The sequence below is a fragment of the Corvus kubaryi genome, unplaced genomic scaffold, assembly GCF_017639235.1.
Source record: "Corvus kubaryi isolate FWS band 111438036 unplaced genomic scaffold, C.kubaryi_AGA036_p1.0 124, whole genome shotgun sequence".
NCBI lineage: Eukaryota > Metazoa > Chordata > Aves > Passeriformes > Corvidae > Corvus > Corvus kubaryi.
The window spans coordinates 2,879,889-2,894,773 of record NW_024580659.1 but is presented as its reverse complement, the minus strand read 5'-3'; the positions used below and the strand labels follow the sequence as shown (position 1 = coordinate 2,894,773).

Sequence of the window (14,885 nt, the reverse complement as noted above, 5' to 3'; positions counted from 1 at the left end):
TTATTAGGAGAAATGGTCAAAAGACCTTCATGTGAATTGCAAGGGCTGAGTGCAATCATCTAAATTTCATACACATTCAGGCAAGAAGGGAAATTGTTATTATATTGCAGAGATCATTTCCAGATTTTGCAATTTCATTTTATTCATAACAAAATCAAGACCTCTTCTGGCTTTCCATTAAATGCATTGGCCAATAAAGAAAATAAGACTGGCCAAGAAAACAGCACCTGCAAGACCCAGATTCAAGTTCCCTTGCTGCCTGACTTACATGAGGGCTCAAGCCCACATGTCTAGCCAGTGGGCTACATAGTAACTCTCTGTGACTAGCCTGGATTATTGCAATTTATACATATATATATATATATATATATATATATATATGAGTGAATACGAACTGCAGCATCAGAGGGTGGCTTTTATTTCAGTGGGAATTAGGCATAAAAGGGATTTGCAGCCTGGTAGTTTCCATGCCAAACCGGTACTTCAAGCATCTAACTAGTATCTAGATGTGAATCATCATAGTCTCAGGAAAAAAAAAGTGGAAAATAACTTTGCTAGCATTTTCCCAGCTGTCTCTAATACACACGTGACATCCCGACAATCCCTGTTTAGAGCACTCTGTGACATTCCTCACATCAAAATGCTGATGTGCACGAACTTCTTTTCCCCAGACTGTGCATCTACCTGGTGAATCCTTGAACTGCTTCACACATCTCTGCATTGTCTTAACAGAGTCATTGACATTCTTTTCTAGCTCCTCTGCCTCAATTTTAAGGAGAGAATCATTCATCCAGCTCTCATTCCACTTTATCCAGTCTGACACCGTAGTCCAGAGATCATAGTATGGCTGGAACTCCTTAAGCATCTTGGACAGCCCACTGTACTTTGGAAAGAGATTAAAAACAACATAAGCAACAAGCGTATTCACCTCCAAATGACAGCTTACATGTCAAAAGGCCAAAAAAGCCCACCTCTTCTTTGAATCAGAAGCCAGCAATGATAAAACACGTATTCCAAGAGGATATATCAAACTACCTTCTCCAGGGCCAACAATATGTATTCCATGGGACAGCAACCAGCAGAGCTGGCCTTGACACATTCAGGCCAACATACATCCAGTGGAACTGTGCCTGCACCGTGCATGTGGCATGGGAAGCATACTCTCCACTTGCCTCTACAAAGCTCTCCTGCAGAATGAGGAGATTTTGACCGACAGGCCACACAATAGGTGTGACAATCAGTGAAAGCTCACACCACACATCATATCAGAACTTGGCTCCTTACAGGGAAGGAGAAGTAATCACAGACTGAAGGGTAGGAAAGGATCATCATGTGAACTCCACTTCTGGTCTGCAGCCAGACTTGGCTGGATGTGGATGACAATGACTCATTGGCAGCTGAGCAGCTACAAGCAAAATGAGTGTTTGCAACTATATAAACTGTTGCCTTAGGAGAACACCATGCTCCAAGCCCCGCCAGCTGCCAGCACTCACTATGCAACCACTTGCATTCACACGTATAGACCTGCAGCAACAGCCTTAGAGAAATGGATGCATCCTAGCTGCTGCTTCAAGACCTCCCTCAACCAATTCCTCCTCACGAACATCCCTCAGATCTCACTGTGGGTATCCAAAGTCTCTCACAGAAGTGGAAATACCAGACCCTGAGCATCCTTCCACGTTCACCTGGGATCAGCTCCTCTGCAGCCCAGTGGAGTGATGAAGCAGTGTAGTCATTCTACAGGACTGAGGAGCAGTTCCCCAGATAAACCAAAACAGCATGAAGGATTCCTTCCTGAGGAACTATATCTCATTATTTGCTCTACCTACCACCTAGAAATCCCAACAAAGACCAGAGTCCTGTGGGTACAGGACCTGACACTTACATCACTAACTTTCATGCCAAAGAGTCTTTCCCTGTTGTTGTAGAGAACTGCCATTTCCTGAAGCTCCTTCAGCTTCTTCCGGACACCCCTTGCATCGTCAGCCAGCTCATGGGCTTGGTTAACGTCTGACTGGACAGAAAATCCACCTACAGTCAGCTGGAAGAGAAAAGGCAGCCTAAGTTGGGACTCTGAAGCTGAGTGCTGCTTCTAGAGATCTCAGCTTCCTGGTGTGCTCTTTGTTACATTCAAAGGCAAGATTTTTATGCTCACGATTTCCCCTCCCCCCAAACCAATTCAACTTCTGTTCAGACCATGGTGAAAGTGGTGAGGAGGAGCAATAACCACTGGTCAGGTGGAGGAAACTGCAAATGTGATGACCAGCTGCTTGTCTTCTTTGTGACAATAGTTAACCCCCAAGGAATAGGAACAATAATCTGTGCTTAAATTTGATGCTGAATTTATACTGTTATTTGCTACAGAGTCAGTAAAGTGCAAATGATAGCTCTACTAGTCACTCAGCTTGTTTCCAAAAATTGTTTAACAACACATATCTACAGCTTCTCTAATAAATTTTGTGTTTTGTTTTGGTGACTTGGGTTGGTTTGTTTGGTTTGGATTTTGTTCTGGTATTTTGTGTGGGTTTGGTTTTTATTTGCTTGGGTTTTTTGATCCAGTGTTGGGGTATTATCATTTTGGGAACCTGTTTCCATGATAATCTAGGTCAATGATTACACCTTTCTAAAATGGCTTTTTTCCCCTGAATTTAAGAGTTTCTGAGGAAAAAATAAAATTCAGACTGTTTTAGCAGACACCAGATGTATCTCAGTTCCAAAACTCTGCAATTATTTCAGGGTCTTTTCCCACAAGATGAGTTCCATGGCTGAATGCTGTATTTTCCCCCTTGATGGCAGCGCATCATAGGACATGCTCTGCAGGGAACTGAGTACACAAGAAAGAAAAAGGAGGTGCCAGCGTTGCCCGAGCACCAAGAATTGGAACACTGTATAAACACCTTCTCAATGAAAAATGAGTATTTCTGCAGAGTATTGTCTTTCACACAAAATGGAAAGTCTTAATCAAAAGCCAACAAAAAACCAAGGGAGGGTGTGTTAATATTTGGTCTAACAACACATTCACCTTGAAATTCATCTGAGTAAAATCTCATCTGAAAGTTTCCCACCTGGCTGACCACAAGAGCTTCAAGACCCCCTTCTATGGACAGTTCATTGTCAGGGGCTTAATACCTGCATTTCATCCATTTTGTCTTGAAATGCCTTCTGATCCAAAATCTGCATTTTGCGAAATCTTTCTTCATCCTCAATGTGCTGGAGCCGAATGGCCTCTGAGTCCATAGACATTTTCACTGGCCAGTAACTGGCAGTCCACCTGCATTCACATGATACAAGAAAACAAACAGGGAAAAAAAATAGGAGAAAGAGACAAGCTTTTTGAGCATATGTTTGAAATGCTGAAAATAACAGAATGAGAAAGCGAAATCCCACCAAACAAGGAAGCTTTACAACAACAGAAACACATGTGCTTTCAACAAAACATTTTTTTCCAGCTTGTCTTGTTGATATGCAGTCCTTGTGACTAGGCTATTCAGCTGGAGAGAGCTGGGGAGAAGTGGAGGGCCTTTTTAAAAGGAACAAATCCACTACATTGCTGAAAAGCCAGGAGACAGCAAAATAACAGTTGGCATCCAGAGGGAATGTCTGTCTTTGAATGTATTTGCAAGGAGCTGAAAAAAAAATGGGGTCAGACTCTTGGCTTATGGCTTTTCAGGGCTACTAAAAAAGCCAGTCTCCTGTTAATCAGGGCAGTGAGGGGCCAGCATAACCCAGATGCAGGGAAGCCCAGGATTCTGCAGCGTGCCCTTGGGAGAGCGTTGTAGATCCAGGAGAGGCTGCACAAAGTGGCTGCTCATGCCCAGGCAGGTTTCTCAGTTCTTGCACAGCCATAGCCCACCTATTACTGCCTCCATTTGGACCCTCAGCCTGTGTGCAATGCCAGGTACAAGGTTTGCACATTACACTGGAGGTCACACCCCTCCCAGCACCTGAGGATGCAGCCATCTCCTACTGGTCCTGCCTGCGGCAGATCTGGGCAGCAGGAATACAGCCACGCCTGCTCCAGCCAGCCTGGCCTGGGGCTGAGCTGCTTTCCTGCAGCTTCTGTGGGGTTTTTGCACCTTGCACCCCACGTTTCTAGTTTCAGCAGCACTCTGCAGAGACTCAGTCAGGTTGCAGACATGCTGGACCAAGTACATGTCATAAGAGAAGTGCTTCCCGGGCTGAGCAAACTTTAGAGCCTTGTAGCTGTGTTTGTGAGCTGACTCTGCTATTGGGGCATAGTCAGGCCACAATCTGAATAATAAAACTAAGAGAAGGCTGCTTGGAGAAGAACTGCAGTAATAATAAGGGTTCAGATTCTTTCCTAGTCCTAAGAAAACCCTGGGAGTGTTTCTATCTTAGAAGTGTTCATTTAGTTTCAGACACAGACTAAACCGCACACTTTGAGACCTTGCAAGTATCTCAAAAAAACCCCAAAATCCAAAAAAAAAAACCACCCAGAGAAAAGGGCTTTACTATGTTAAACAGGTTAATAGCTACCAGTTTGCCTTGCCCCAGGCCAGAAGGCAGCATGAACTCACACTTCTTGTCTACGAACTTCATTTCAAGAATTCAGTGCTCATATAGCCTGAGAGACACTTAGAAGTTCTGCAGGAGCCCTTGATAGACACATGGCCCCTGAAGCACTGAGAATGGTAATTGCTGCAAAGAGTCCCACTTTGATGGTGGGAGAAATGCCTTGTGCTCACTTGTCGGTGAAATCTTCTTCAGTAAGATTGTAAAGGAAGTCGTCCATGACCTTGTAATCTTCCATGACTTCCTCAATCAGTTGCTGCACAGGGTGAGAGAAAGAGACAAAAAGTAGACACCTTTAGACCATGCTGATTCCAAGTCTCTGGTGTACACCTCATTTTCATGAGGTGCCTTTGAAGAGCGTTAGTCACACAAGCTTAACGTGATGTGGGCTGCTTCTGTGCTGTGTGAACAGTGGGAATGGATTTACAACCCCTTGTTCTGTGAATGATCGTGCCATCATCACCCTCTGTTCTATGGGAATGAAAAGAAGTGTGACCTAGTGGATAAAGTGCTGGACAGAAATCGAGTGTTTTAGGTTATCCTCCAGGTTCCCTCATTGGCATAGACAAGTCAGCTTACAGCTTGATGCCTTTGTTCCCCATTTGTTCAGCTAGGAAAAGACTTACACTTCAAATAACTTTGAAATAACTCGGTACTGAAATGTCCTATTAGAAAAAATATATTAACAGCAATTTGAGCACTGGGTAACAGAAAGATTTTCCGGAAAACAGCATTCATTTTTAGAAGATAGCTGTTCAGTATACAAATGCAGAATGGATCATGAAGGCAGCAAAATGCACATGTAAGTATTTTAGGCAAGATTTTTAACTTCTATTTTGTTTTGCAAAGATATTTAAATTTGTGATATGTGTATTTAAAAATACAAATCTTAGGAATTATAAAAATACAAAGCCAGGAATCTCGTGGCATTGCACGCAAAGACGTGCAAGTAAAAAAAATGGAGTTCTGCTTCTGAGACACCACACATTACATTGACAAATTTCCTCCTCACTTCCCTTGAAGTCCCTGTCCAAAGGAGAGCCTGCCCTACCTGCTGCACTGCCAGCTGCTCCGGCACTCCCTTCAGCCAGTCCCGCAGCTCGGTCAGCTCCTCGATGTTCTTTGGTTTCTCATGCATTTTGACGCTGACCGTTTCATATGCCTCACAGATCTGCAGCAGGACCCAGCAAAGACCATCAAAAAGTCACCAATTGCTAATAGGCAAACTGGAAAACCTGCCATGATCCACCCACTTCCCATTCTGAAGGTGGTCTAAGTGATGAGTACACAGCCCTGTTCTGGTTTTTCTTTTCACAGTCTTTTCCCATCCATCTCATTTGAGCTCAAACTGAACGAGACTGCCAAAAAACGAGGAAGAGGAACTGCAGGTATGTAGTGGAAATGATGATAATAACAGATTTAGACAACCAGCTGGCAGAGGCAATTGCCTATATTCCAGTTATCCTCAGAGCAAGCAAAAGGACTTTCCAGTTGTCTACTAGACAGATCTTTTCAATCCACCAACACACTTTTGTAAGATGGCAAGGTCTTGAAGAATTCATCTCATGAGGTACAGCTTTCAGGCATGTAATTTCTTAAGTATATTTAATACTTGATTTGGTTGAGTTTGCATATATCCCCTATAATTTTAATTTTAAATAATCACCCCAGTGAGATCTTTAAAATATCCTCATTAATGCGGCCTTTTGGCCATTTCACAAAAACACAGCAACTTCAAAAGCAGAAGGACAAGACAAGACACAGACAGATAATCCACTGAACCAGGTAACTTACTTTCTGCACCTGAGAATGGAGGGTTTTAGCCAGCATGTCCAACATGGCAGTGGCAAGTGCTTTGTGTTTGTCAGACAGATCATGCCTAATATGTTCTATCCTGACTTGAAAGGGGCCAATGATAATAGAACTAGGTAGAAGGTGGTCCAGGGTCTCCTTTTCAGACAAGTACGTGCTTACTACCTTCATCACCTCCTGGGTAGGTGGAAATTGCTCTTGATAGTCTCTGTAAATTAAAACACCAACAAAAAAATGGCAGTGTAGACCTTAATATTTGAGAATATTTGAGCATCCAGGCTGTTTGTGTCCACTCAAAGGATCAAGACATGAAATTAATGAGGCATACATTTACACAATAGATGTGGAGTGGAATAAGAGCACGAAGTATTTTAACTGCAGAAAAGGAGTAGAAAAAAGAGATGAAAGAGGAAATACGGCAACAAGAGAGGGAGAGACAAAATAGAAGCACTGGTGTAAACAGGACAGCATCAGGAGGCACTTCAGGGGAGGATAGGCACTTCAGTGTGTTCTGGGGAGAGACAGGACTTTTTCAGATGGGATTTGTAAATTGATTAAGCTGGAATACGAAAAGAGAAAAGGGCTTCATTCCCACTGTTTGGAGAAAACATAATACCTAAACAGAAGTCCATTAAAGTAACAGAGGCTAAAGGACAGAATAGGTGCAAGGAGTTTTGGCAGTGAAAACAATGAAGTTGAAACAAAAGAAAACATTCTACAGAATGCTATCAGCCTGAGCAGACACTATATGAAGGAGGTCAGAGTCAAGTATGCTAACTGGATTCTCAAACAGGATGATTCATTTTTAGGGCCATTAATATCTCCAATTATACTGACAAGCATGACAGGAATGTGACTGCTGTCAGAGACAGGAAGAAATTCCCAGTGCCACCACCAGTGTCCTCTAAAAGCATGGACTGTCACCCATGACTGAAGGCAGCCTCTGACAGGGGCCTGATGTCTCATCTGAGGCACGTGGTCTCAGAATAGGCCCCACACTCTCATGAACATCCACACAACAGCTTCCACAAAGGCTTGTCACTGGGGTCACAGGGGTTTTGTCAGAAGCCACTTACTTTAGGAAGTACTTGATGTCATTGTTATTTATCTCTAAGAACTTCTCATATTTCTTGCTGTAGGCTTTGAGTGGGATCCCAGTCTTCTGAATGGCAGAGCGCAGAGCCTCCCGTAGCTCTTCCACTTCTGGCTCTTGCAAACCCACTGATTCCAGCATGTGGGTGCCTGTGATATCCATGTTCTCCAACACATACTGGAAGGGGAAGAAGAGAGGTCTTTCAGGACTAACAGAGCTAACTGTGCCTCCTCAGGAGAGGGGAAAGGCAATCCCTGGTGGCACCTTTGGGAACTCCTGCAGTCCACACTTCTACATTGTGTCAGGAATTGTTTTATCAGTTTTATGTGCCCCACTCCCCAAAGAATGAGGATCTAGGGAGACAGGGCTTTCACAGTAGCAGACAGAAGGATGCATATGCAGAAGAGACCTGCATCAAACTGACAGAATTGGAAACAATACTATTTCCTTTATGAGTCCGCTTTTACCAGCCACCATGCACTCAGGGCAACCAGAGTGTCCATGTGCCCACAGAACCTGCAATACAAAAGCAGAAATAACCACCAGACAAAAGAGCTATGAGGCTGGGGAGACTGACAAAATCCTATCAGAACAGAACTGCATGAGCACAGTGCTGTACCCAGATTAATTTAACTGAACTCCCAAGTACCCACTTCTGCACCTCTCCCTGAGTACGAGCTCAGGGGTGTCTGTGCTGAGCTGCACTGACACGTGCACAGCTGTATCACTGTTGATGCACAAGTGTTCACCTGCTCCAGCTGTGGGATAGTGTGAGTCGCCAGGATTCCGCTGTCGAACAGAGCAATGAGGGATGTCTCAAAGCTCTCCACAGAGGGGCTGTAGAGGACGCCACTGCTGTCTAGCTTAATGTTTGTTACAAAGAGTGGATTCCCTTGAGGCCTGTGGTGGGCAGAGATAAGAAAGAACAGGGATGCTTTTTGAGACAACAATACACAGCTGTATTGCTCTGGTGCTGATACTAAAATGCCTCCGGGACAGGAAAGGAAAGCAGAGGATAAGAGGACTGTCTCATGCAGATGAAAATATGAAACACTGTGTTCTGAATTTACCATTAAAGACTTTGAGAACCTTTTTCTATCATAGGTGAAGGAACCATCAACCATGACATATCAGGATCCCCAAAAGTCATAACCTTATCTTGAGAACTGGAGCTGCTTTACAGAAAAATCGCATGTGCTCTTCAAACTAGGCATTCAGTATCTCCAATATACTCCTAAAATGCACCTTCTGGAAGTTATATTAGATTTTCCCAATCTTGCATGTGACCAGCACAGCTCAGGATCAGCTGAAGTCAGTGTCAAGACTTCCACTGCCTTAAAGGTAAGAGGCCTCATGGGTGGCAGGGCTTTTTTTTTTCTTTTCTTCTGCCTTTCCATTTCTAAATGTTCCTTCTTTAACACCACAAAAAGCAAAAATCCTTAAATCAATACCCAGTGGAATAAAATTTTAGGCACTGTGATAACCTAAATTTGGTATTTTTCAGAGATCCCAGGTTAGATTCTAATTCTGAGGTTTCATCTAAGAATGAAATTAAGCAGCCATGCTCCTGATATTCTTCCTCCTGGCATCCAGAAAGAATCTAGCAGTAACAATTTGCTCCCGCAAGAATGTTGGAGGTGGCTGGTCTTTAGAACAGTACATCAAAACAGCAGACCTTGGTTCTGATGGGCTGCAGCTGGAAAGCTGTACTAACAGAGCAGCCAGCTCCCTGTCCTTCTTCCATACTCCAGTGAACGTGTCAAGTGGGGGATTAGGGAAAACAGCCCAGCTTAAAGCCCCCATACAGAGCAAAGCTTGCTTGCAAAACAGTAGTTAAAAAGACAACAGCACTATACTTTTCTGCTCTTTCCATCCCTTATTTTTCTTTCTTTCTTACATGTAGGGACTGATGGCGATGTCACTTCCCCATTTCATGTCCTTTGAGCAATTCAGGACACTCTGGCAAGCATCCAGCACAAACTGGGTGAAGCTGATGAGAGATCTCTGGACCAGGTACCGCAGAGAGTCCTGAAGCATGAATCTGATGCGCTCCATCAGCTTACACAGCTTGGACCTCTGGTAGGCATCCCAGTCACTCTGCTCCAGGTCAAACCATTTGCCTGCATTGCTAAGGCTGCTCTTAATCGCAATCTTTACAGTATTGACCCAAGTATCCTTAAGAAATTCCTGAACCTAGGGCAAAGAAAAAAGCACGCTGAGTAATCCTCCGAGGGCTGATGGGAAAACATTATGGCAAGGTGAGCTGCTAACTGGGGCTGCTGGACCTTTCTCTGCTGTGAAAGGAAACTGTTGTCTCAGAGCTGTGGTAGCTAAAAGTAGCTCTCAACCCCCTTCCCCACACATGTGGCATCTGAACCTGGTCATATATCTCCTTCACTGACAAAAGACCCACAAAAAGAAAGCCTGATATTAAAAAGTGGGAGTGCTCTATTCTCTGTTTTATACACACTGTTTCCTTTTTGTTCTCTTTTCTATAGAGCAGTATCCCTGGAGCTGCCTGTGTCAGGGTCCCTCACAAAAAGTTGTGTAGACAGTAGGATGAGCACGTAAAGGACAGAATGCTGTCTTCTCTTGACAAGTGAGAAGAAAGAGCAGAAGAAGCCAAGGGCAGCAGCAGTTTGCAGTATTTTAATTTATTAAAAATACCACCAAGTGTCACTTCTGCTCCACAGGCAGTTTGCTGTTTGTGTGTAATAAAAGAACCTTAGTCACTGAGTGGATGACAACACTGCCAAGCTGAAACAGCATGGGACTGGGAAGGACCAGCACATTCTCTGCCACTGATTTAGTGTGCAACCTACTCTGTGTGGCCACATCCAGGGCGCAACGTGCTGCCCTCAATCAGAGGATGTGAAGATCCTCTGGTGGGCATTACCACAGAGTTGCAAATTTTTGTCCTACTCTATCTGCTGGCATTGCAAGCAGAGTAATTTAATTAAGTACATAAAGAACACAGAGTGTAGAAAAACATTACCCCCGTGAGTGTTTCAGGGGGAATCAAGGATCTTGTGCCTTGCAACTGGATGGATGGGGAAATAAAGAAAAAGAAATAAAAGGGGAAAAAAGAGAAACTTTTGAATGCCAACCAGGACTCATATCTGCATATAAACCAGGTAGAGGAAAGAGGGGCTGCAGCCCTTTATGGCCACTTGTTTAACACATGACTTAAGAGCATGGTCAGCACTGGCTGATCCTAACCAGGAGACTATGACTCTTTCAGCCCATTCTCCCCACACCCCAATAAATTTGACAGGCACATGCAAATTCCTCCCTGCCCCAAACATGATGTCTCCTTCGACAGCTCATCAGTTTCCAGAAAATCAATCTGCAGCTGCTGCATCTGTGTAATACACACTGACAGCACTGCTGGCTGCTCCATGCGGTCACCCCTCACACTTCTTCTGCTCACCTGAGTGAAGGTCTCGGTCTGGATCTTTTCAAATTCCTCCAGAGTGACAGTTTTGGTTAAGGTTGTGTTAAACAGAGACATGACAGCTGCCTTGTTGCACTCATCCTGTACCTGTGCAAGGAGATGGATGACTTCTGGACTGGTCAGGAGTGAGAGAAAGTTGAATTCTCTCTGTTGTTTACGAAAAGGATAGTCTGGGATAGAGACGAGCCCTAGCATCAAAAAAAAAAAAAATAATGTCATTGCGTGCAACAGCCATTCCAGCTTCTGTTTTTAGAGTACAGCTCCCTTTGGGAAGCACTTGTGAAAAGGACTCTGCTCTGATGCATAGGCCTTATCATGTAGCAGCTTCAGCAGAGGGCTGGATGAAAGAGGGAGTCTCTGCCCTGCAGCAGAGATCTTCTACAGCCTCCCATTAGGGGCTGAGGTGCTGTCTTGGTGCCTGACCTTCCCAAGGCTTTGGCTCATGAAGTTTCCATGAGAAAGAAAATTGGAACTGAAGAAACTTCCTACTGAGGCTTCAAGGCACAGCTGAGTCATCTCATCTGTGAGAGGCCACTTGTGAACTACCTCAAGGCCTTCCAGCCTTTGGAAGATTGAAGTGCACAAAATATGCCTCCCCCCACCTAGTCTTTCACTGGGGCCATTTTCCTCCTGTTTGGGACTCTAAAAGAGCCTGAGCCCTCTTCCACACCTGAGGCATTTGCCAGCTGGGCACAGCAAAGGCAAGGCAGTCAGCCCCAGCACAGTGCTAAACTAATCACACTGCCAAACATTTGGTGCCATTAAGGGTACACTTGCAGAATTACTGCAGCTTAGCTGATGAGTTCAAATGTATTTTAGTGAGGTAACATGAACATGCAAATATACCCTAAAAAAGAGGAGACATGCTCAAAAGTCTCACATAATCTCCTGCTGCTGCCCCTTACGAGCTCTAATCATGACCATGAACCTGAGAGTTCCTACAGCAAACCACGAATGCTATCAAAGACAAGAGGTAACTCCACTGAATTCAAACTGCTTCACTGTGACCCCTACCTTTCTCTGGTGCTTCCTTCTCCTCTTTGTCTGGCAGGGTGACATAAGAAAACATCTGGGGTTTGGAAGCAATGATTCTGTCAAAGCTGATCCTGTTCATGATGTGTTTATACTCTAATTTCACTTCTTTCTCCAGGCTGCTCATATAGTCTAACATGCTGTTACAAGACACAGAAACACTGAGAACCCATGGTGTTTGAGCACAAGTATGTCTGTAGCTTTACCGCAAACTCCACCCCTCCCTCACTCCCTCCCTCCCAAATTTGCTAACCCAGAAGCCCATCTACCACTGAACACATCGGGAGATTTGTGCAGACAATGAAGCAGCCAGCAAAAGTATCAACTGGACTTTTAATGACAGAGGCAAGTGGGGATTGAGGACTGGGACTGTAGCCTTCTTAAGTGTCTTTCAATTCAAAGCAACATCTCCACTGGGGAGGAACATTACAGAGGGAAGGAGAAATAACCACAAACTAAAGAAAACAGCTGGCAGTTCAGGAAAAGTTGGGCTATCCAAGCTGGCCTCCCATTTGCCTCCTTCTGAACATCTCTTGTTGTCCATTTCCTCAGCCAGAACACTCACATTAGTGCTGAAACCCTGCTCTGTTTGCCTTAGGAAGTCATCATCCTTTACCTCAAGCAGGCAGAGTACTTTTCTTTATCCCTGTATTTCTGCTCAGGGAGACTAATTACTCTCCTACTCTCTAGTTCGGGCTGGCAGATCATGCAGGCCTTCACACCTTCCTATTTCTGAGCAGGGCAATCAGTCACGGCTGATTCCCAGCAACACCACCAATGGCTCATGATTCATCAGCCCAGGGACATTAAAATGCCTCCCCGATATGAACTGCATCACAAAGAGATACTCGATTATATCCAGGTGGAGATCTCCTGTTCTGTTTGCCTCCCCCTGTGCAGATCTTCTTTTGATTTGTTTTAGCAGCTGTTAATAGATAGAAGAGTCACCAGCAGACAATAGCCAGGTCTGTGGAGACAATGGGTGGTCTGCAGATCAGTATAGCAATGTTCTGTTCCTCCAAAGCACAGGGAGACAGCAAGGTCAGCCATGCCATTTTTGTCAACCTTCTTGCTGTTGAAGGCCACTTAACTGCAGGTGCAAGCACGGCTTGGTGGGTCTGCATACGGAACCTACTTTATCTGGGAACCCTGACACACCACCCATCCTGCACACGTGTCCCTGGGGCTGCCATCTGCCTACTTCTGCTGCCACTCTGGGCAACAGAGTGGTGTGCTTGTGTGCAGAATGGAAGGCAGGTGAGATCCATGGTCTGTGAGTTGGCTGCTGAAGATCTGCCTCCACTGACACTTCTTTTGTAGCCCTATGGAGTCCCACAACATTTATGGACCAAAGGCTGAGCCCCCAGACAGATACCTGATGCTTTACCTTGTCTCATCCCTCAGTTTGGGAGTCTGCATAGCCAAGCACCTCATCCTCTGCAGGCTTTTCTCACTGATGCTCTCCACGCCCTCTGTGGCCATGCAGTCCACGTACAAGTGGTACATGAGCAGCCCCTGCATCTTCTTGCGCGTGCTGTCGGCAGAGGCCACGCGCTCCGCAAACACCTGGGGATCCTCGGCCAGGAACTGCAGGCAAACTCGTGGCACCCAGTACTGACACGGCAACAATGGAGCTCTTCCTGGGAAAGGAAAGTACAGCTTACAAGAGTCTGCAAGGAAAACAAACCTCAGAATGGCTTGCAGTGCTGACAGCAGCTTTTCGATAGACGGGATAATTGGGCTGCGTGCAGGAGATCAAAATGAGGGACCAAAGCTGAGGACAGCAAGAGATAAGGGGCATTCCCTTTTAAGAGAACAGTACTTCATTTTAATCTGTCCACATTCCCTTTCAAAATGGCATTGACCCAGAAAGACAACATTTTACTTTTCTTGAAGGCAGAAGGATGGGAGATGGATTAAAAGGAAAGGTGTCTCCAAAGGCAAAACCTCAAACAGGGTGTCAAATTAAGGTGTGGAGTTCTCTTCCCTGGATGTTTTTTTCAGACAAATTAAACAGACACATATCAAGTGATAACAGTGAAAGGGTTTAAATGACTTCTTGGTGTCCTTCCCATCTCCAGCTAGGAAAAGCATGGATAATGAACTGGCTCTCAGACTATATGACAGCTCCCAAAAGACCTTATTTGAAACACACCTTCTTGAGTTATTCCTCCATTGAGGATGGGTCTCCCTTCTTCATCACGCACCAGACCTTTCTTGTCTGTTTTATGGACCAAGTAGAGCTCTGTCTCCTTGTCATAATCCAGAACACCAACATCAATCCACTCGTAGATCAAGTCCTGGCTTTTGGGGTCCTCTGAGAGAGCCAAGGATTAAAACAGGGTTAGTCCATTCTCCTGGAGGCTACAGCAAATGGACTTTCCAGATCAGAGCGGTGATGCCACAGTCAAATCCACTTGCTCATTTGAATCTCAGTCAATCTCACATAGTTTCTGCTGTGACCAATTAAATAATGAACTTAGGTCTTACAGCTTAGAATTCCCAACTTTTTGCACACACCAGACAGCTATGCATCTATATTGGTATCAATATGGATACAAGTCAGGACAGCATTATGCTGTCCACTCAACCTGAGGAGTTGAGTCAGTGATCAGGTGTGGTGTTCCCCAGGACAGCTGCAAGCAGAACTCAGCCATCACATGCTGGCTGCCCAAGGATACACAGAGCTTATGTTTTATGCTTCAGTTTTGCAGTCAGTCAAGCCTCTGGAGGCTGCTCCAGAGCTGTAGATGCCAGTTCCCATGCTTTAAAGCTATTGCAGATGTGTTAATATGAGCTGCAGCCACGGCTGGACATCAGTACAACCGTACATAGTAATGTCTTCTCATTGAGAAGGCTCCAAATGACGGGAAAACAATGTCCACATCACTTAATTTGGCCCAGGTTTACTATTTGTATGCTCACTGTAGTCTGAACTTGTCTTCTGATCCTGCACTTGCA

The 14,885-nt window shown here is 44.8% G+C and overlaps 1 protein-coding gene across 1 annotated transcript in view; it reads right to left on the bottom strand.

The window, feature by feature from the left end:
* The window catches only part of DNAH1 (dynein axonemal heavy chain 1), a 71,482-nt gene that overhangs the window by 46,879 nt on the left and 9,718 nt on the right, over positions 1 to 14,885 (bottom strand). The window contains exons 7-19 of the mRNA XM_042019827.1: positions 14,080 to 14,241; positions 13,312 to 13,564; positions 11,907 to 12,064; positions 10,869 to 11,080; positions 9,336 to 9,631; positions 8,188 to 8,338; positions 7,422 to 7,615; positions 6,328 to 6,553; positions 5,585 to 5,704; positions 4,707 to 4,789; positions 3,130 to 3,271; positions 1,886 to 2,041; positions 685 to 883 (exon numbers count right to left, since the gene is read on the bottom strand). Coding sequence (XP_041875761.1) covers positions 685 to 883; positions 1,886 to 2,041; positions 3,130 to 3,271; positions 4,707 to 4,789; positions 5,585 to 5,704; positions 6,328 to 6,553; positions 7,422 to 7,615; positions 8,188 to 8,338; positions 9,336 to 9,631; positions 10,869 to 11,080; positions 11,907 to 12,064; positions 13,312 to 13,564; positions 14,080 to 14,241 — 2,352 coding nt within the window. The remainder of the gene's footprint in view (positions 1 to 684; positions 884 to 1,885; positions 2,042 to 3,129; positions 3,272 to 4,706; positions 4,790 to 5,584; positions 5,705 to 6,327; positions 6,554 to 7,421; positions 7,616 to 8,187; positions 8,339 to 9,335; positions 9,632 to 10,868; positions 11,081 to 11,906; positions 12,065 to 13,311; positions 13,565 to 14,079; positions 14,242 to 14,885) is intronic.